This window comes from Myotis nattereri (genome assembly GCF_964212035.1).
Source record: "Myotis nattereri genome assembly, chromosome: 2".
Lineage (NCBI taxonomy): Eukaryota > Metazoa > Chordata > Mammalia > Chiroptera > Vespertilionidae > Myotis > Myotis nattereri.
Window position 1 is genome coordinate 123,755,601 of NC_138076.1, and position 22,498 is coordinate 123,778,098.

The following is a 22,498-nucleotide window of genomic DNA, read 5'->3' on the forward strand; positions in this document are numbered from 1 at the left end:
TTCTTCTCCAACCCGGGACCCATGCTTTGGACACATAGCAAAGGCAAGAGAGCAGTATGGCCACTCCGCTGCCTCTCCTGAATGCTTCTTCCTACAAACACTAGGGAATTTAGGTTTTACTCATCCCTTCATCAGAGAGGGCAGTGAAGAGCTCAATGGCAGGTTACGAAGCTCTGTCAGTAGGAAGGACACACTGTGAAACAGACCTAAAGTTACTGTGGTCTCCTCCTTGGGCCAATTAGAGTCTCCAAGTAGCAGGATTAAGTGAAAGGATTAAAATGTGGGAGAAGTCACTGTACTAGCCCCTGACTCCCATTTAAGGCCAAGCATCTTTTCTTGGGCGGTAAGAGAGGACATGGCAGAAATGGAAAGCTGGAGCAGTAGAGTAAGCAGGAAGTACCTTTTCCAAAATGCAGTTGTGGTAGTGTTGCAGGATCAAAGCCAGCACGGCATCGAAATGCATGAAAATATCTCCCTTGCTCTCTAAAATAATCTTGCTATAGCTTAAGTAGATGGTGTTACAGACAAGCACCCATTCCTTTCGCTGATGTTCCTGTAGGGGGGAGGGGGAAACAGAGGTTCAGAGAGGAAAAGGTTGCTCAGACGATTTGGGAAAGAAGATGGGACTGTGGGATGGCGAGCAGCTTGGGGGACAGGGTGGGCATGTAGCTGGTGATACCAGGGCCTGAAATGCAGAGCAAGAGAAAAGGATCAAGGATGAAACGTTCCCACAGTTGTTTCCAGGGAAAGAGAAGCATTTATAGATGAGTCACAAGGCCTCAGAGAAATGGGAGGCTGGAGTGATGGGGATGCCTTGGAAGGATTTGTATGGGAGGCTGGTAGAGCACCCTGGGAATGACATCACCTTTGCCAGTGTGAGGATGGACGATGACTCCTTGTCAGTGAGGACAGCACTATACCCTTTCAGTTGCTCCAGGACTGTCTTCAGATGTTTCTTGGACACGATGCTGAACGCCACAGCAATGCCCTGTAACAAAGAGAGCCTCAACCCCATGCCACAGTTCGGGGTGAGCCAGACACATGCTATGTTCCCCCACAAGCAGGATATACATAGAGGAAGGGGAAGGGGGAGGAGAGGAAAGAAATGGAAAGGAGATTTGGTTCTCCACGTTTGAACTATTGAAAATCCAGGTGGAGAACCAAATATCTTTGCGAGAAGTAACTGAAAAAGTAAATTATTAAGAAAAATCATAGTCACAGATTTACAAAATCTTGCTCTTGTCAAACCTAACCCTGTACATTTGAGAATACTTTTATAGGCACTAGGAATTCAGAGAATGGTTTCTCTGAGGAGGGAACAGAAGGAAGAACAAATCCCAGGCACCTTGCTGACAGGATTGGATAGCTAGTCAGAGAGGAGATGGAAGACAGGGAAAAGTTACAGATAATGCTAATATTTCTAGTTTAGGAGAACAGGAAGAGGGAGATCATGGCAAAACAACTCAGTGGACATGTTGTCAGTCCCAGTGGGTTGGGGAATCACAACCTAGAGAGAGTCAAATCATGAAGACTTGGGGATTCTGTGGTTCCTGCCAGGAAAAGTCTTTAACTTAACCCCTCAGCCTCATAGCAGGCCCTTTTGACTTCAGTGTCAGCTGAGTCCCTCCCTAGAGCTTACTCAACAAGGATGACTGGGCACAGAGCTAAGAAAATGCTCAAGCAGACATTCAGGTGCCAGCTGTTAGCAAATTGGCTCATTTGTGCTGGAAGGGCCACCATTCGACTTTGCAGCAAGAGCAGACAGATGGAGGGAGCCTCGGGACAGTGACAGGCTCCAGAACACAGATCCTGGAGAGGGAGGAAATTTTAGTGGGACTTGTAGACCATTGGATATCAGGTAGATAAAGGGAAAATTTTACCTCTTTAGAAAAGAGGGACTAGTGGAGCATCAGAAGGGGGTTCTATTCTGTCCCTCTTCTTATGTCCTCCCTTAGCCATGGCTACCACTCCTTCTGGTCATCATCATCATATGACATCATCATCATAACTGACATCATCAGAACATCAGTGCTTAATGTTTACCAGCCTTATACATGTTACTTGATTAATCCTCACTAATACATTGAGGTAAATATTGTTGTCCCCATTTAACAGTCAGGGAAAATATGTTTCCCAAATCTAGACACCAAGCCCAGGTTTGAGATCCTGGTCTACATGCTTCTGTACATGTCCACCTGACACTCCAACCCCTCCCAGTCAAAAACTAAGTACATCTACTGCCTCCCCCTTTGTCCTGGGTTTCTGGCCTTAGGGAAGGATACCATTCTCCTCCCACTTGGACCAGAAACCCAAGAATCATCCCAGAGGCCCTTTCCCCTCTTTATCTCCTGTATTCAATCTGTTCCCAAGTGCTAGCAAGAGGTCACTTTTACTTCCTTGTCAAAGAACTCTGCACTCCAGTCCCACTAGACCATTGACTGTTCTCTAGATGTGCTCCCCAAAGTCTTGATCCTGAATCTTGACTCAGAATGTTATGTCAACCGGGAATACCTGCCTCCCTCCTTCTCCTAAACTCGCCCCAACCAACCCAAGTCCCAGCCAGCCTCAATGCCACAATGACTGCTCATGTAGCCTTTAGAAGGCCATTGAGTATAGTTAGCCGTTTCATTCCTATACATGTCTTTCTCCTCATTGATACTGTTTGCAACTCAGGCTTAGTAAATACCTGTTGCTGATCGTGGAGCTGATGGATGCTCTGAGAATCTGGCAGGAGAAGGGCCCTGGAGAGGGAGGTCCTAGGGCATGAACACCAGCACTACCAGTAATCAGCAAGTAGAGAGTGCTTATGTACCAGCATTGCTCTTAGTGGTTTTACATTTTAATCCTCAAAACCATCCTTCAACACACATTACTTCTGTGGTATTCCACCAACAATGCACACTCTGAATCTAATCACGATGAAATATGACAGAAACCAAAACCGAGAGACATTGTACAAAATAAGTGGTCTGTGCATTTTTAAAATGTCCAGGCCATGAAAGATAAAGATGAGGAACTTGTTCCAGATTAAAGAAGAATAAAGAGAAATGACAACTGAATGCACGGCTTGATTCTGAATTAGACACTGGAATAAAAAAAATAAAAATATAATATTTTTCTTTTGCTTTAAAACACATTGTTGGGACAATTGATGGTTTTCAAACTGGGTCTATAATTTAGATATCAGTGGTGTAGCAATGTTAATTTCCTGATTTTGATCACTGTACTGTGCTTATGTAAGAGAATATCTTTAGTTTTAGCTAGTAGACAGTAAAGTATTTAGGGGTAAATGAGCTTCATGACTGCAGCTTTCATTTCAGATTCAAAAAATACAGTAATAATGCTAGTAAATAAATTATGTAATGTATGAGAAAGAGAATGATAAAACAAACATGGAAAAGCATTTATATTTTGGGAATCTGGGAGAAGAATAAGAATTCTTTGGAATTTTTTGCAACTTTCCTCTAAATATAAAATTATTTAAAATTCAATAAATCTTTTAAAGAAATATCCTATCAGGAAGGTACCATAGCCTTGTCTTAAAGAGGAGGAAACTGAGGCACAGAGAGGTTCGGTAACTTGCTCAAGGGCACATAGCTAGTAGGTGGCAGAGCTGGAACTCTCACCCAGGTGCTCTGGTTTGCCAGGCCCAAGCTTTTAGCCACCTTGCCATCCTGACTCAACCTGAAAATGCTTTGCCAATGCACTCTGCCTCACCTCCCTCTCCTGCACGTTTTCATGGGAAGTTTGAAGGATGGCGGAGAGCATCATCTTCACCAGTTTCTCACTTCTTGAGGTCCACAGGGCAAAGCCAAAGAATTTATAGAGAAAAGCCTAGGAAAGGAAGGAGAGCAGGGTCACCCAGAGCTTGAAATGAGGGGAGGGCAGCATTTCCTATACTAGCCACCACCTTTGCCCACAGCCCCATCCTCCACCCTGGCCCTTGCTCTCTAGAGGCATCTGGATAAGGCAGTGATCCTATAGAGCAGGGGTTCAAGTTACAGCGAAGAGAAAGCTGCCTTTCCAATGTCTCAGCCTCTTAGGGATCATCCTTTGGGAACTTGCTCTGACCCCCATACCTCCCACTTACACCTAGGAAATAAAAAAAGTTCCTTAAACTTGCATAATTTTAGAACCAAAATTGTATAATTGAAGAAGTAATTTTATGTAATTATTTCTCCCTCCTCCTAATGTCAGTGGCCTTTATCCTTGCTTACTGCACACCATCCTGTCCACCTTGTAATACCAGACTGTGTGGACTCACCACTCCCTTCTTCAGGGTCTCTGCACTCCCCATTTTCTCTGTGTAGAACCCTCTTCCCCAGGCTCTTTAAAATGTCTCATTCTCTTCCCCAAACCGGTTTGGCTCAGTGGATAGAGCGTTAGCCTGCGGACTCAAGGGTCCCAGGTTCAATTCCGGTCAAGGGCATGTACCTTGGTTGCAGGCACATCCCCAGCAGGGAGTGTGCAGGAGGCACCTGATTGATGTTTCTCTCTCATCGATGTTTCTAACGCTCTATCCCTCTCGCTTCCTCTCTGTAAAAAAACAATAAAATATATATTTTTAAAAATGTCTCATTCTCATCTTTCAGATATCACCTCAGTGAGCCTCTCTGACCTCCGAAGTCCCTCTCCAGCTCAGCACCCTGTTTCCTTCTTTCAGGAATTCATCATAATCACTCATCTTGTCTGTGGATTTATTCCGTTACTTCCCAACTTGCACCAACCCCACATCTCAGGTGAGACTGGAGCTCAAGAGCAGTGTCTACCCAGTTCATTACTCTGCCCATTGCTATCAGTGCCTGAGGCAGTAGGCAAACAGGACATTCCTGCTGTTCAGTGAATGCCTTAGCTCCCCCTCTTATGGGTATCCTTTCCCCTCTAGCAGATGCTCATGGTGCCTTGCCCAGACCTCAGGGTTCCTTCCCTTCAACTGGCTGCAGGAACTTTTCTGAACAGCTACTCCCTGCAGCCTTGGGGGAGAACTGTCCTGAGGTGACTGGGGCCTCCTTACCCCAGATGCTCAGGCGCTGCATTGTTCTCTCTCCCCTCCCTGCACAGGACCAACCTTGGAATCCTGGAGCCAATGACAAACAACCTGGGGGGCAGAGGGTACAAAAGCCCCCTCACTTGTCTCCAGGCAGGATAGACTGGGCAGTTTCCATCCAGGGCCCCCATGGGATCAGGCCACATCCTGGCTTGGCTTCTCCTCTCCCCTATCCTGTGTCCTTCACTCTATCACAAGTTCTCCTGAGAGCATTTCCTCGCCAAGTCACTTGATAAGAATCCTCACCTTAGGCTCTGCATCAATTAAACCCGACCTAAGGCACCTACTTTTCTGCTTCACTGGCAAAGACTACTCATCTTCCCAGACTTATCCCCTCCTCTGCAGGAGACTCATCTTCCCATTTTGCCCAGCACTGAGGGCTTCCCCGGACACTGAACTTTCAGCACTAACATCAAAACAGTCTTGAGCAAACCTAAACAGTGCATCGCCTCTGACAAAGCTGCTCTGCCCAGGCCCCTCAGGCCTCCTCCCTGCTCCCAAGCACACAGTGCATATTTCCAACCTGAAATCTACAAGGCTTAGAATAATTGCCCACTCTCTTGTCTATTCACTCAAGCAGATGATGCTTTCCTGAAGGCAGAGGCTGGTTTCACATGACTACCTTGGGCCCAGCTCAGTGTCTGCTCTGCTCTAGGCATTTAGTGCACTTCTTTTTTAATCCTCACCCAAGGATATTTTTCCATTGATTTTTTTTAGAGAGAGTGGAAGAGAGAAGGAGAGAAAGAGAGAAATACTGATGTGAGAAAGACACCTCAATTGTTGCCTCCTGCACACGCCCTGACCAGGGCCCAAGAAAGGGTGGAGTCTGCCACCAAGGTATGTGGCCTTGACTGGAATCGAACCCAGAACCCTTCGGTCTACAGGCCCACACTCTATTCACTGAACCAAACCGGCTAGGGCTAGTGCACCTTTTAAATAACTGAATTAAAAAGATCAGAATTCTCGCTTGCTTCATTTTGTACCCCTAATCTACCAACCACAAAGATGTGCATACATTGGGTGCTTCATAAGTACTGTTAATAATAAGAGAGAGCAAACCGTCTTGGAAATAAGGCCTCTTTCCTGGAAACCTGCAGAGCTCAAATAAAGTATTTCTCAGTGACAGGAAAACGGGAACCGAAATCAAGAAACCTGGACTCAGGCCCTAGCCAGTTTGGCTCAGTGGACAGAGTGTTGGCCTGCGGACCGAAGGGATCTGGGTTCGATTCCAGTTAAGGGTACATATCTCGGTTGCAGGCTCCTCCATGGCCTGGTCCCTACTCAGGGCATATGCAGGAGGCAACCAATTGACGTGTTTCTCTCACCTAGATATTTCTATCTTTCTGTCTCTCTTCCACTCTCCCTAAAAAATCAATGGGAAAATATCCTCAGGTGAGAGAGGAAGGAAGGAAGGAAAAAAGAAAAAAACTTGGATTCAGGTGCCAGTTTTACCAATAATTTTCTTAAGATTTTAAATCCTCCTGGATTGTGTTTCTTCAACTTCAAGGTAGGGATGACGACAGCTATAGGTTATTTAGGCTAATATGTTAAAAATCTTTATTGTTGACACTTTATCAAGACTGAATTGGGAGCACATGGAAAAGCCAGGGCAGGACCCCAGGCCATCACCACCACCAACCTTGCACTCTGTGAGGAAAGGAGCCCATATTTCTTCCTCAACTCTGTATCCCCAACATGAAGCACAGTGTATGGGATGCCCTCAAATATTACTTGAATTGACTGCTTAAATAGGACTCTAAAATCAACAATCTTTCCACTGCACCAAGTACAAGCTCCATTCTATTAAGAATATTAGGAGATTTCAATGAAGACAATCGATGGCAAACTTCTTGATAAAGCCTAAAAGGCTAAGCAAAAGTAAGACACTTTGATATTTTTGTCATGCCAGTGTGACGACCAGTTTGTGGTCCTCTCCACCCCTTGATTCCCAGGATGCAGGAACACTGGTTTGTTCTTTCCCCAAGGCCTGTACTCATTCACATTTCCTCAGCCACCTGTGTGAGCACCAGGTTTCTTCAGCACCATCCTCCACCTTCAACGCACCCCTCCGCCCCCCGATTGCAACCACCACACACCCAGACAAACCTTCTCATCACCATCATCGCCGAAATAACACATCCTCTCCAAGATGGCTCTGATGAGTTGCTCCTGCCAGCGGTCATCATCAATAGCCACTAAAGAGTGACTCAAAAACTGAGGAAGAAGAAGGGAGAAGAGGACCACAAAGGTCAGTGGTAGGCTGTTCTGCCCCAGAAAAGTGAGGTCAGGAAGGAGCAAGAGCCATAGCCCGTTGGCTCAGTGAATGGAGCGTCAGCCTGCGGACTGAAGGGTCCCAGGTTCAATTCCGGTCAAGGGCATGTACGTTGGTTGCAGGCACATCCCCAGTGTGGGTGTGCAGGAGGCAGCTGATAGATGTTTCTCTCTCATCGATGTTTCTAACTCTCTATCTCTATCCCTTCCTCTCTGTAAAAAATCAATAAAATATATTTTTTTTAAAAAAAGAAGAAGAAGAAGAAGAAGAAGAAGCAAGAGACAGGGGTTATGGCCTGTAAATAAGGAAAAAAGGGGAAACACATGGTGGGAGTTAGGACTGAAGAATGATATTACAGTGACAATGATGGTAATGCCAATTACATGTGTAAAGCCCTTTCCAATTTCCAAGGTCCTCTCTGATATCATCCTTTTTAATTCTAGAAGGCAGGAAGAACTTCCATTTAACCTATGAAGAACCTGAGACATGCAAAGGCTAAATACCTTGCCCAAGGACATACAGCTAGGGCCCTTTCCCTTACTCCCCCTTGATATATGGTCATAAGGGTATGGAAGGGGGCTCAAGACTTAGCACACAGTCAGATACTCTGAGGCAGAGGCCAGGAGGCAAGGGAACCACAGAAAGAGGTTTGCTTGAGCAGTTAGGCCCTTCATCATGGCCTCAGTCTCTGGGGGGCTTGGGGCTATCCTCCATCAGGTTCCTGTAGATGGGAAAGAAGGCAAGTGTGGAGGGAGGGAGGTCTTGGGGAGTACTTACCCAGAACAGCCTGTCCTCCCACTCCTCCGGATTCAGGCTCTTCTCAGTATGATCTAGGAAAGGAGAAAGCATGGGGACACACTCAACCGGAAGATCCCAGCCAGGGAGAAGAAATAATTTAAGTACTATGCGGCTCTCAGCCTACAAGGAAACTGCTCTCCCCCTTTACAGAGGCTCCAGAAGATGAATGACTTTCCAAAGGTCAAAAACACACAGCTGACCAGTGTCAGAGCAAGGATACAAAACTGGTCTGTCTGTTTCCAAAGCCCACACTCTTTGTTGATCATCTGCCCATAAGAAAGTGCAGGAGTCATTCTGGGAACCCTGGAGCCACAGAACTTTGGACTGTGTTTCTGCACAGTTCACAACATTGCCCCCAAAAGCAGACCCATCCAATAGCACCTCAAAGGGACAAAGAGACTGGTTCCAGTTCTCCTCACCCCAAGGAAGGTCCATCCTGCACCTCGGGACGCCATCTCTTTTTGAGTCTTGCCACTGTCCCAGCTTCATTCCTCTCCCTGCTAACCAAGCCCTTACCATCTAGTATCTCCAACATCTGTGGGATCACCTTCCTCCACAGCTGGCCAACATTGTGGTTTATAACAGGATGCAGAGAAGTGATAGGATGCAGGGCAGATAGTAGCCTCAGAGAGCTTGTACCAAACTCCTTTTCCCTGTTGGCCTTCCGGGAACACATCTGAGAAGAAAGCAGGAGGCAGAGAAAATATTTAAAAGAAGAGAACTAAGAAAATGAAAGCAAATCCATAGAATGGTAGAGCTGGAGCTTAGGCCCTGCCCATTCTTTGCCACCTGTTGAACTCCTACATCCTCCCAGATGCTCTGGAAACATCACCTCTTCTGTGATGCCTTCCTGCCTCCTGGAGACCATGTCAGCCTGGTGCTCTTCTAAGTCCCATTGCACCTTATGTATTCATCTATTAGTACATCTGTCACACTAGACCAGCCGTGGGCAAACTACGGCCCGCGGGCTGGATCTGGCCCGTTTGAAATGAATAAAACTAAAAAGAAAAAGGACCGTACCCTTTTATGTAATGATGTTTACTTTGAATTTATATTAGTTCACACAAACACTCCATCCATGCTTTTGTTCCAGCCCTCCGGTCCAGTTTGAGAACCCATTGTGGCCCTGGAGTCAAAAAGTTTGCCCACCCCTGCCCTAGACTATAGATAGCTATTCCCACACTTGTCTTCCCCACTAAGTCTGTGAACACCTCAAGGGTAGGTCTACCTTTGTCATTCCAAGTGTGCATAATGTCTAGCACATAATTTCTGGGCTAACAGAGAAACTCAACACAGAGATCCAGAAAGGTATGTGGGCTTGTCCACAGTCAACAGAGAGCAGCTCACAATAAGGCCACATAGGAGAAAGGCAGGCCTTTCCCATTGCCCACATCCTCATCTCGAGGCCTCACCACTATACTCCCAGGTCCCTCCTCCACGCTCTTTGGCCCCTATCTCATTATTCCATACCCAGCATAATGCCTGAGACAAAGTAGTAACCAGCTCTTTGTGAAATGAGTGGATAGATGGGTGGGTTGATGAGTGGGTGGAAGAATATATGACTGTGGCACTCATTCTGGCATCACTTACCACAAGATGGGTCAGGAGTCTCTGAGGGGAAACGTACTCGGTAGCTAAGTTAGAGAGAGGATAAAAGAAGAGGGCAGAGTCAGTGCACACTTCAGGATGCTCAACCCCCAGCCTCCACTGGCAGCTCCCATCAGTACTTCAGAGGAGGAGAAAGAGCAAAGAGGAGAGGGAACATCAGTGTCAATGCCACGGGGGCTGTGACATTTTGATTCAGACTAAAACACAAACCATTGCAACTTCAGCCTTTAAAAAACACACACACATCAATGATATGCTGAACAGACATCCTAACTCTAACCCTAAGTCCCACTGGGGTTAGAGGTCAGGGATAGGGTGAGCACAGAGTGAGGCTCAGAGTTAGGGAAAAGGAAGAACAAAGGGTCAGGAGTATGTGTATTCATTACTTTGTAATTAACAATGTTTGTACATCTTGAATCAAGTGTTCTATAATGAGGAGTGAAGGAAAGAAGGAACTGTGACTATGAGAGGCATCCCCCTTTCATTCATGAGGCCAAATGGCCTTAAGTAGTTGCCTTACTCTTCCCATCATGGCCCAAGCATGGGACCTAATCCCCTCATCCAGCATCCTCTACATCCTCTTCCCCACACCCATCACCCCTGCAGTGTCTCAGCCAGCCCCCAACTCCAACACTCCATGCCCACAAACAGACTTAATTTCACAGTGAGCACCTCTCCACAGGCGGCCACACCCTTGTACTTACGATCCTGGTGAAAGCTGCTGAGGTAAGGAACCTGGCCCAGGGAACGGGCCTTCAGAGCCATTTGTGTGGCTGCCTTACACAGAGGCACGAAGGCCAAGGTGTTGTTGGGCTCACACACCAATGTGAGCAGTTTGGGCAAAGATACCTGGCAGGAGAGGTGGCAAGAATTTCAATGCCAAGCCCCAAGTCAGCCCGTCATCAGTCTCCAACCCCAAGACCTTGTCTCCCTTTCCAGACTGAGTATTTGAGGCCTGTATACAGAGCCCCCTTAACCCATTCATATTCATTCTCTCCCTCCTCTTCCTCTTCTTTCTCTCTCTCCCCACCACCCCCACCCTCAACCCCTCACTTCAGGTTGGAAAAGTATAACCAAGGTCCTGATTAAAATTATAGCAGGCATAAGTTGACTTGATAGATGAGGACTTCTTGAAATTTGGAATGTGTGACTTGTAATCACCTTCATTGAGGAACCTTCCAGAGTCAGAGACATGCTGAAGGTCAGGAGCCAGAGCTCACTGGGAGGGAGAGTAAATCTTAAGTCCTTTTCCTCCCACAACACAGCCCTTTCCTCAGCGCTGATGCAAATCAGTTTATATGAGTCTCCCAGAATCCCTGGAGGTTGCTGAGAACAGTCAGGAAATATAATCACCCCCTTTTTTATAAAAGAAGACACTGCGGCTGGGAGAACAAGTTATTCAAGATTTTACAGCTAGAAAACTGGCTGATCAGGACTCAGACTCTGGCTTCCAGATCCACACCCCGTGACCCTCTTTTGCTGCACTGAGCACTTCTCAGTGGAACCCCAGGCACTTGTATGGAATGAAATGCAGGTGGGTTGAGGTGACAGAGACACCACAAGGCAATTGATGGAAGGGGAAGGTGGGATGCAGTCGGGGGTGGGGCCGGGGTGAGGGTAGTGATCTGGGGTGCCAAGGGAAGAGGAAACGGAGAGGTCTGTTTCCTAGAGGCCCTAGCTGTTTATACCATCTGTAGGATTCTGGAACACATTATTCGGATGTCCTCTTCATTCTAGAATGAGAAAGGGAAAGATTTAAATCTAAAACCAATGCTACCTAAGTCTCTGGGTTCAGGGCCTTCCCTGGCTCACTGCTTAGGGTTTTACAGGCCAAAGACCCTTCACATGTGCCAGGCATACCCTCTTGTTTCCCTCCTGCTCCCAACCCTGCCTTCCTCTTGTTCCATCCCCTGAGGTGTGCTCCCATCCTCGGTCTCCTCCCTGCCCAGCCCCTTGCTCACTGATGACTCAGACTCCACAAGCTTGATGACAAAGCTGATTAGAGTGTTCCCCTGGGGCAAGGCCAAGTAGTTATGCTGGCCCAGCATCTCAATGAAGTGCAGGAGAACCTTCGGCACCTGTGGAGTCACAGACCATCACATGTCAAGACAGAAAGGAATGTCAGGGACTGCCAGTGTGACCCTTCATAATCCAGGTGAGGACACAGAGGACCAAGGCAGGTGAGGGGATCAGATCTCCTGACACTAAACCCAGTGAGACTCTACAGTGGGCTCGCAATAATGACAGACCACAAGCCATTAACCATGACCATTTCTGTACTTTGCCCGGAAGTTCTAACCATTTCAGCTCCCACCACCTCCCTGGAGAACTCTAAGTACTTACCGTGCCCTCACCTTATTTCCCCAGAGATATGAAAATTAGCAGGAGTGTGGATTGGGGGAGAATCCGAGTCCAGGGCAGTCCCATGTTCTGGCCTTCCTAGGGAAAGCCAGGAACAAATCCCACAAGTCCTGAGGGCCTAACCCTCAAGATTCCAAGCTTTCCTTTAACCTTCTGAGGAAGGTTTTTAGGGATGATGCCATTGTCGTGCATTTGGTACCCCAAACCACTGCTCCCCTCCTCTCCTGTTCCCCTATCCTCTTTGATCCAGAACTGAAGCAGTCTCTGCTGTCTCCAGCCCTGTTTGAAGAGCTTTTTCAAAAATATGGTTTCTCACAAAATATTGAGTCATCAATTTGAAAGATAAGGTAGCAGAAAACACCTAATTAGAACAGAAAAAAAATGAGGATAGTTTAGGGGCATCTGGTACAACATCAAGGGAAGTGCAAAGAGTCCCAACACAATGAACCCAAAGAGGCCCACACTAAAACACATCATAATTAAATGCAGAAGGTTAAAGACAGAGAATCTTAAAAGCAGCAAGAGAAAAACTGTTACCTACAAGGGAGCTCCCATAAGACTGTCAGCTGATTTCTCAATGGGAACTTTGCTGGCCAGAAGGGACTGGCAAGATATATTCAAAGTGATGAAAAGCAAAGACCTACAACCAAAATCACTCTAACCAGCAAGGCTGTCCTTTAGAATCCAAGGAGAGATAAGGCTTCCAAGACAAGAAAAAGCTAAAGGAGTTCATCAACACCAAACCAATATTACAAGAAATGTTAAAGGGACTTCTTTAAGGAGAAGAAGAAAGGAATATCAAAAATATGAATCACTAAATGGAAATAAGTACATTTCTATCAACTATTACTTTAAATGCAAATGAATTAAGTGCTCCAACCAAAAGACATAGGATGGTTGAATGGATAAGAAAACAAGACGCTTACATATGCTATTTGCAAGAGAGCCACTTCAGGTCAAAAGACACATACACAGACTGAAAATAAAGGGGTGGAAAAAGGTATTTCTTGAAAATGGTAACAAAACTAAAATAGCTGGAGTACCAATACTTATATCAGACTAAATAGACTTTAGAACAAAGACTATACAGAGAGCCAAAGGAGGACCCAGCAATTTCACTTTTGGATATTTATCTGTAGATACCCAAAACGCTAAATTGAAATGTCATATACATCCATAAGTTTCTTGCAGCATTATTTATAACAAGAGGCCTGGTGCACAAAAATTTGGGCACTTGAGGGGGGGAAGGGTCCCTCAGCCTGGCCTGTGCCCTCTCACAGTCTGGGGCCCCTCGGGGGATGACCACCTGCTGGCTTAGGCCTGCTCCCCAGGGGATTGGGCCTAAGCTGGCAATAAGACATCCCTCTGGCAGCCCGGCAGCCCTTTGTGGATGCCCACTTGCCAGCATGGAGCAGACCTAAGCTGCAGTCAGACATCCTTAGTGCTGCTGAGGAGGCAGGAGAGGCTCCCACCACCACTGCTGTACTGGTAGCCATCAGCCTGGTTTGTGGCTGAGCAGAGCTCCCCCATGTGGGAGCGCACTGACCACCAAAGGGCATCTGCATTGAGCATCTGTCCCCTGGTGGTCAGTGTGTGTCATAGTGACCAGTCATTCCCAGTCTTTCTGCTGTTAGGGTCAGTTTGCCTATTACCCTTATATTATACAGGATAGAGGCCTGGTGCACAGGTGGGGGCTGGCTGGTTTGCCCTGAAGGGTGTCCCGGATCAGGGTGGGGGTCCCGCTTGGGTGCCTGGCCAGCCTGGGTGAGGGGCTGATAGCTGTATTCAGCTGGTCACGCCCCCTTCAGGGATCCCTACTGGGGTGCCTGGCCAGTCTGAATGAGGGGCTGATGGCTGTTTTCAGGCTGGCCAGTGACTGAAGCTCCCAGCCTCTCCTTTTTTTCTTTATTTTTTTTTATTCTGGGATTTATTTACCTTCTATAATTGAAACTTTTTTGCCGTCATAGGAGCTGAGAGCTGGCTCCTACTCACTCCAGTTCTGAGGCCACAACCTGCTGAAAGCAGGTATCTGGGATTTGTTTAGATTCTATAATTGAAACATTGTTCCTTTTGGAGCGCAGAGCCAGGCCGCGGCAGGCGGAGAACCTTTGTTTCCTCCATCACTGGAGCAAGAAAGCCTGCTCGCTTCAGCTGCATGCCTGCCGGCCGCCATCTTGGTTGGGTTAATTTGCATATCTCGCTGATTAGTCAATGGGAGGCATAGCGAAGGTATGGTTAATTACCATATTTGTCTATTATTAGACAAGATCTGGAAGCAACCTAAGTGTCCATCAATAGAGGAATGGGTAAAGAAGAAGTGGTACATATATACAATGGAATATGACTCAACCCTGAAAAAGAATGACTCAACCCTGAAAAAGAATGAAATCTGGCCATTGGCAGCATGGATAGAGCTAAAGGGTGTTGAACTGAGTGAAATAAGTCAAACAGAGAAAGACAAATGCAATATGATTTCACTTAGTTGTGGAATCTAAAAAACAAAATAAATGAACAAGAAGAACTGAGCCAAACTCATAGACACAGAAAACATTTTGATAGTTGGCAAATGGGAGGGGAGTGGGTGGATAGATGAAAAGGTGAAGGAATTAAGAAGTACAAACTGGCAATTATACAATAGTCATGGGATGTAAAGAACAGCATAGGGAACATAGTCAATAATTTTGTAATAACTATGCTGGGTGTACACTAGATTTATTGGGGTGATCACTTCATAAGTTATATAAATAAATGTCTAATCCCTAGGATGTACACGTGAAACTAATATAATATTGTATACCAACTGTAATTGAATAAAATTTTTAAAGAAAGAATTTATATATATATAAAGAAAAGAGAAGCATATATTGAAAATATATATATATATCTTCTCATAGCATATGCAAGATGTGATGTTTCAGGACTTCTCTCCATAAGCAAACTGTGAATTTTCTGGGAGCAAAATTAGTATCTTTCAGAGCTCCATGTCCCTACTGGGCTCACCACAGTATTGCCCACAGAAAAGGCTCAGAAAATAGGAAGAAACCACCTTTCCACTTCTCAAACCTTTCTCACGTTTTCACAAGCCCAAATGTAACCCATGGGCAGAAGTCTGAGGCCAGAACTAGATTGGCAAGGGGGCCTTACCTCTCTCTTCATTCACCCAAACCTTCCCCTCTCCATCTTACCACACCTCAAGTTCTCAAAACAGCAATTGCCCTCCCAGCCCCAACATTCTGCCATTCTGCTCACTGGTTTGAGGTCCTCCTGAATCACCAAAATGGTAGTATTCAGTACCATGCGCTGCAGCTTCTTGGTCTGAGGCACTAGAGGAAAGACAGACATGCAGAGGGGTCAGTCTCCTACCTCCCCCTTTGTTGCTTTGGGAGGCATGAGAAGACAGACAGGTAGGAGAAATTTTAGATACAGTCCTGCTCTTCAAGGCCAGATCAAACCCGAGAGGCTATCTCCACCACCCCTCTGCTTCAAACCAGACTAGAAAGTGACCTAAAACAGTATTTCAGCAAGCTAGCGCTTGCGCCTCAGCGCTTGCCAGGCTCCCACAGCTGACCACACAAGTCTACCTCATTGACGGAGCTGTTCTGCTCACCCTTTGCCTATCTCAACCTTTAGAACTGCCAGCACTGCTCTTCTGTGTGAATTCCTTTTGCTGACTCAGTCTCCTTTCTGCTCTCAGCACATCTCCTTCACAGAGTCTATCCTATCTCCTGACTGACACCTTCTCTGCATTCCTTTTGCACATCGCCATGCTCACATTTAAGTAACTTATCACCTATTATCCTATATCCTTTTGCTGTGTGAACAGTCTCATCTTCCCTCCTTGACTGAGCTCCTCAGAACAAGGACCATATCTTATTTAAGTGTGTACTTTCTGTGCTTCGTACTGTTAGTCACACAGCAATGTTTTGATGGACACTTGACTGAAGTTAAAACCTACAATCCAAGATATGTTTTGTCCTTTAATTCTCACTAAAAATGGCTAAAGGTAGGAATTGATGTTACTTACATTTTTATTTTTTATAATCCTCACCCAAAGGATATGTTGTTTTTTATTTTATTGAAAGATGGGAGAGAGAGAGAGATCAATTTGAGAGAGAAACATTGATCAATCACCTCCCATACCCCTGATCTGGAAACACACGAGCGACACAGCAACATAGGTATGTGCCCTGACCAGGAATTGAACCCACAATCTTGTGGTGTATAGAATGACACTCCACCAAACTGAGCCACCCAGCCAAGGCAACTCCATTTTTCAAATGAGGAAATAGAGATTCAGACTAAAAGTAATCTGCCCCAGTTTGCACAGCTATTAAGAGTCAAAATCAGGATTTGAACCCATTGAGTTTATGTTGAGTTTAAAGCTGTGCTTTTAACTACTAAATAGGACTGTCTGTCAGAGCAAGAAGATTTCCTGCGCAAGAAGATCCCTAGGACCAGGCTTGTTTCCTACTCACATTCCTGAAACACATCTGTGAACACTTGAAGGGCTGATTCCACCTTGGCTGGATCACTGGATTCCATGGCGGTTAGTAATAAGGATACCATCTGATCCTGGTATAACTTGGCTATTAGAGGGCATGAATAAAGGGAGTCAGGGGTATGTTTAAGTGGGAGGTGGTATGTAGAAGTAAATCATGCTCACAGCAAACCACTGATGCCATGGGCTGGATAAATTAGGGTCTATTAGGCTGGAGAAAAGAAGCAGGAAGAAAGAGAGCCAGTGTTTGTCCAGCATTTACCATGTGCCACGCTTGGGGGCAGATGCTTTTCCTAACCTAGGCCTGTCCCTCCCCTGCCCCACCATGTGCACACCAATTAGGTCAGAACCTCTTTCACGACCATCAGTGCTCTCTACACAGTATCACCTTTCTGAGCTCAGGATCACCAAAGGAGAACGGGAAGCCAACCACAGGGGAAGGGAGTGGTAACAAAAGGGATAGGAAAGGGAGAATGTCTGTGCCCTTGGAGATTCATTCAATTTCAGGAAAACTTTACATGGATTACTTTGCATCTTGTCTGAAGGAAAGAAGGCTGTCTTGGGAACCTAGCCTCCCATGGAGTACAAGGTCCCCGGGCCCATACCTGGGGTTAGGAAAATGTGTGGACTTACCCAGGGTGAAGATAGCCCTCAGGGCGAGGCTGCGGTTCTCCACAGAGTGAGGGTCTGCTGGGTTCACTCGCTCACAGAGCTGTGGGGAGACCAAGGGCATCAGACCTGGGAGCACTGAAAAATCTGGGGCTCTGGGCATGGATGGAGAAACTGAGGTATGCAGCCAGAAAAAGTGCGGCACTTGCCCATAAGAACGTGAAAATAGGACCCAGGAATACACCTACACAGCCCCAAAGAAAAGAAGACAGTGGCCAGCAAATATATGGACGGTAACACCTTTTACCAAAATGTTCAATTGTCCTCTTCCTCCTCTAGGCTACAACACAGAAGGCCTGCCATTTCCCACAGGCATAATGGGTCGGTTTGGACTCTCTGCCCTTAACCAGTTTAGAGGGAGCAACAATGGCCTCCACCCCCAGAAACATACAGAACTGTATCCAATTTACCTCATAGAGAATATCCACTCTGTGACTAGAATCCCGGCAGGGAAGCCTGAGGTGTGTGCAGTTACAGTCACCGTGAAAAAAGCCCAGGGCCGTGTGGAGGTAGTGACCTGCCCTGGGGGAACCATCACCTCCAAACAAGAGGGGAAGACCAAGCCCAGGATACCTGCAGCCTCCAGCACTCACCTGCTGGAACATCATGCCTGTAATGTTTTCCAGCTGGGATTCCAAGTTTACACCTCCACAGCCGCTGAGCGCCAGAGCCTCCACGAGTTGGTAGATACACTGTGTGTGTAAGGACAGAGTCAGCCACTCAGCCAGCCCTTGCCACGGCCTCAACGGAAAGCCTCTGTCCTCAGATCTCCTCTTAGAGGTGGCCCAGTATCACAGTTCACATGCCCTCTGGGACCTTTGCAAGGAGGCCCAGGGGCTAGTTTTTCCACAGACAAATACAGCCATGACCTGTTCTTTCACCTCACCCAAGAAGCTACACTTACTTTCAAATAACCTCATTATTTCACGGTAACTTTTAGAGCAACACAACATGGCAGGTGTTGGCTGATTTCAAAGAAATAGGATAAAGAAATCATGGTCAAAGAAAGAACTGCTTCTATTTTCCGACTTTCAAAATTCAGAAAACCACGTTTTAAAGCCTAAATATCTACCCTTTACCTAGTGAACTGTACTGTTTTATGGGTTATTCTTCTCACTTGTATGAGAGGCTACAAATAGCCTTACTTTTCACATGTGTAAGCAGTCCATTTTATTTTTTTAATATTTTATTGATTTCTTACAGAGAGGAAGGGAGAGGGATAGAGAGCCAGAAACATTGATGAGAAAGAAACATCTATCAGCTGCCTCCAGCACACCCCCTACCGGGGACATGCCCGCAACCAAGGTACATGCCCTTGACCGGAATCGAACCCGGGACCCTTCAGTCCGCAGGCCGATGCTCTATCCACTGAGCCAAACCAGCTAGGGCCATTTTATTTTTTTTTTAAAAAGGCTTTATTGATGTCTAATCCTATATAATAAAAGGGGAATATGCAAATTGATTGAATGGAAGAGCATCTGGTCACTATGATGTGCACTGACCACCAGGGGCAGCCGCTCAATGCAGGAGCTGCTCCCTGGAAGTCAGTGCGCTTCCACAGGGGAAGTGCTGCTCAGCCAGAGGCAGGGCTCATGCAGTTGCAGCTGTATTTGCAGGAGCCTCTCTTGCCTCCATGGCACGGGACATCCCCCAAGGGCTCCTGGACTGCAATAGGGTGAACGCCAGGCTGACGGACCACACCTCTCCGCCACCGAGGGCATGAATCTCCTGCACTCGGCCTATAGTTGATATATAATGCACTGCACATATTGAAAATATACTATTTAATAAATGTTAACACCCTTGAAACCATCTCCACAATTAAGATAATAAGCATATTCATCATCCCCAAAAGTTTCGTCTTGTCACTTTCTAACCCCTCTTGCTCTGCCCTCCCGTTCTGGGGAAAGAACGGTTTCTTTCCCCAGACAACCACTGATCTGCTCTCTGTCGTCATAAATCTCTCACTTACTTTTTAAAAAACTGCCAAACTGTTTTCCTAAATGGTTGTGCCAATTTACATTCTATCAGATGTATAGTGGCATCTCATTGTAATTTTTAATTTCCTAAATGATGTTTAGCAACTTTTTCTGTGCTAATTTGCTATCCCCATATCCATTCAATTTTTGTGCCAATTTTTAAAATACTTTTAAATTTATTTTAGTGAGGATGGTGGGTGGGAGGGGCAAAGGGAGAGAGGAGAGAGAGAGAGAGAGAGAGAGAGAGAGAGAGAGAGAGAGAGATATCAATGTGAGAGAGAAATATCAATCAGGTGTCTTCCACATGTGCTCTGACCGAACCTAGGATCAAACCAAAACCTGGATATGTACCCTGAATGGAAATCAAACCCACAACCTTTTGGTGTACAGGTCAGCGCTCCAACCAATTGAGCCACACTGGCCTAGGCAGCTTTTTAATTTTTTAAATTGCATTTTGAGAGTTCTATATATTTTCTGGATACATATATATATGATTTGCAAATGTTTTATTCCAGTCTGAGACTTGTCTTTTCATTCTCTTAACAACTTTCAAAGAACAGAATTTACTCACTTTTGGAGGGTGGAGAGAGTGAAGGGGGTGGAGGAATTGAGCAAAATATTTTAAAACGAGAAAAAAAACTCATGGACAGGGACAGCAGTGTGGGGATTGCTGAGGGATGGGGGACAGGGAGGTTGAGGAGGGTTTAGAGATGATAAGTGGTGATGGATGGAGACTTGACTTGGGATGGTGAACACACAATACAGTGTACAGGTGATGTGTTGTAGAATTGTGCACCTGAAACCTGTATAATTTTGTTAACCAATGTCATCCCCATACATTCAATAAAAATGGAAAAAATTAAAATAAAATTTAAAAATAAAGTATTCACTTTGATGAAGTCCAATTTATTAATCCAGGTTTTAAAAATCATGTTTTATTTTTCACCCTGGCCAATGTGGCATTGTCCCAGGCACTGAAAGGTTGCAGGTTTGATTCCTGGTCAGGCACATACCCAGGTTTCGGTCTTGTTCCCTGATGGGGGCTTGCAGGAAGCAGCCCATCGAAGGATCAATGCTTTGCTCCCATTGATGTTTCTCTTTTTCCCTCTCCCTTCCTATTTATTATTTTAAATCTTTTTGAAATAAATAAATAAAATCATGTTTTATTTTTTATTTACAATTCACAACCCAGTCACCAGACATTAAATAACTTACAAAGTGGTCACCTCGATAATAGCCATCTGACACCCTACAGAGTTGTCACAGTATTACTGACTATATTCCCTATACTGTACTTTACATCCCATGTCTATTCTGTAACTGCCAATTTGTACTTCTTAATGCCTTCATCTTCTTCACCCATCATTCACCTGCCTCCTATCTAGCAATCATCAAAATGTTCTCTGTATCTATGAGTCTGTTACAATTCTGATTGTTTATTTTGTTTCTTAGATTCCACAAATAAGTGAAATCATATGGCATTTGTCTTTCTGTGACTGACTTATTTCACTCAGCACAACACCCTCTAGACCAGTGATGGAGAACCTTTTGAGCTTGGCCTGTCAGCATTTTGAAAAACCCTAACTTAACTCTAGTGCCGTGTCACATATAGAAATTTTTTGATTTTTGCAACCATAGTAAAACAAAGATTTATATTTTTGATATTTATTTTATATATTTAAATGCCATTTAGCAAACAAAAATCAACTGAAAAAATGAGTTGGCGTGTCACCTCTAACACGCGTGTCATAAGCTTGCCATCACTGCTCTAGGCACATCCATGTTGTTGCAGATGTTAAGATTTCATTCTTTTTTATCGTTGACAGTGTTTTTCTACAGGCCGGGCTGGCTTCCCTCTGGCCGCCTGTAGGCACCCCGGATGTGAGCTGGCTTCCTTCTGGCCCTGGCTTTGTCCGGAAGGATGTCCAGAATGATATCCTGAAGGATGTCCAGTCTAATTAGCATATTACTCTTTTATTATAGATCTTCTCAGTTCCATTGTTTCCATTGAGAAATCTATTATTGTTTTCATTATTCCTCCATATGAAACATCCTTTTGTGTATTTAAGATTTTCTCTTTTTCAAAACATATCTTTCTCAAATTCTTCCAAAACATTGAAGAAAAGGCAATACTTCCTAACACAATCTATGACGCTAATATAACTCTGATACCAAAACCTGGCAAAAATAACACCAAGAAAGAACATTACAGACCAATATCTCTGATGAACACAGAGATATTGTGTTCAATATCTCTGATGAAAAGTCCTAAACAAAATACTAGCAAATCAAATACTACAGTATATCCAAAAAAAAAAAAAATACATCACGGTCAAGTGGGGTTCATTCCAGAGTCACAAGTATGGTTCAACATACACCAATCAATCAATGTAATACACCACATCAGCAAAAGAAAAGATAAAAATCCTATGATCTTATCAATAGATGCAGAAAAAGCACTGGATAAGATACAACATCCATGTAGGATTAAAACACTCAATAAAATAGGAATAGAAGCAAAGTACCTCAACATAATAAAGGCCATCTATATTAATCCTCAGCTAATATCGTACTCAATGGTGAAAACCTGAAACTTTTCCTCTAAGAACAGGAACAAAACAAGGATGTCCACAGTCACACCTCTGATTCAACATAGTACTAGAAATCTTAACCAGAGCAAAAAGGCAAGAGAAAGAAAGAAAAGACATCCAAATAGGGAAGGAAGAAATAAAACTATCAGTTTTTGCAGTTGACATTTTCCTAGTGTATATAGAAAACACTAAAGACTCCACCAAAAAAACAAAACTATTAGAAACAATAAACAAATACTGTAAAGTTGCAGGATACAAAAATCAATGTGCCAAAATCCATTGCCTCACAGCCAGTGACATGGGGATGGCCAAGTGCACCAGCCAATCAGGCAGCCACTACCCATGTGTGGCCACTGAGCACTGAAAACAGCCAGTGTGAGCTGAGACATGCCATAGGTGCAAAATACACAACAGGTTCTGAGGACTTAAAAACACTTTTAAAAAAGAATGTACAATATCTCGAGACAGTCACCTGTGCTGAAGAGAGGGAGAGTGTGCGGAGGAGTGGAATCTGGGGAGAGACTGAGGAGAGAATTGGGGCCGGGAGAGGTGGCAGCGAATTGAGTGCTGAGACACCCCTGAGCCCAGGACTGGGGCCGCCATTCTCTCCGGAGAGTGAGACTCCTCCCCCCAACCCCCAGGCAAGGAGCACAGCCACACCCAGATTCCACCCTG

The 22,498-nt window shown here is 45.2% G+C and overlaps 1 protein-coding gene across 1 annotated transcript in view; it reads right to left on the bottom strand.

The window, feature by feature from the left end:
- The window catches only part of LOC308513849 (maestro heat-like repeat-containing protein family member 1), a gene marked incomplete at both ends in the record, with an annotated part of 56,878 nt that overhangs the window by 13,668 nt on the left and 20,712 nt on the right, over window positions 1-22,498 (bottom strand). The window contains 13 exons of the mRNA XM_081083950.1: window positions 401-553; window positions 866-988; window positions 3,718-3,834; window positions 7,154-7,261; window positions 8,097-8,149; window positions 8,634-8,793; window positions 10,398-10,574; window positions 11,414-11,458; window positions 11,612-11,803; window positions 15,336-15,409; window positions 16,562-16,672; window positions 17,218-17,296; window positions 17,847-17,945. Coding sequence (XP_080940076.1) covers window positions 401-553; window positions 866-988; window positions 3,718-3,834; window positions 7,154-7,261; window positions 8,097-8,149; window positions 8,634-8,793; window positions 10,398-10,574; window positions 11,414-11,458; window positions 11,612-11,803; window positions 15,336-15,409; window positions 16,562-16,672; window positions 17,218-17,296; window positions 17,847-17,945 — 1,491 coding nt within the window. The remainder of the gene's footprint in view (window positions 1-400; window positions 554-865; window positions 989-3,717; window positions 3,835-7,153; window positions 7,262-8,096; window positions 8,150-8,633; window positions 8,794-10,397; window positions 10,575-11,413; window positions 11,459-11,611; window positions 11,804-15,335; window positions 15,410-16,561; window positions 16,673-17,217; window positions 17,297-17,846; window positions 17,946-22,498) is intronic.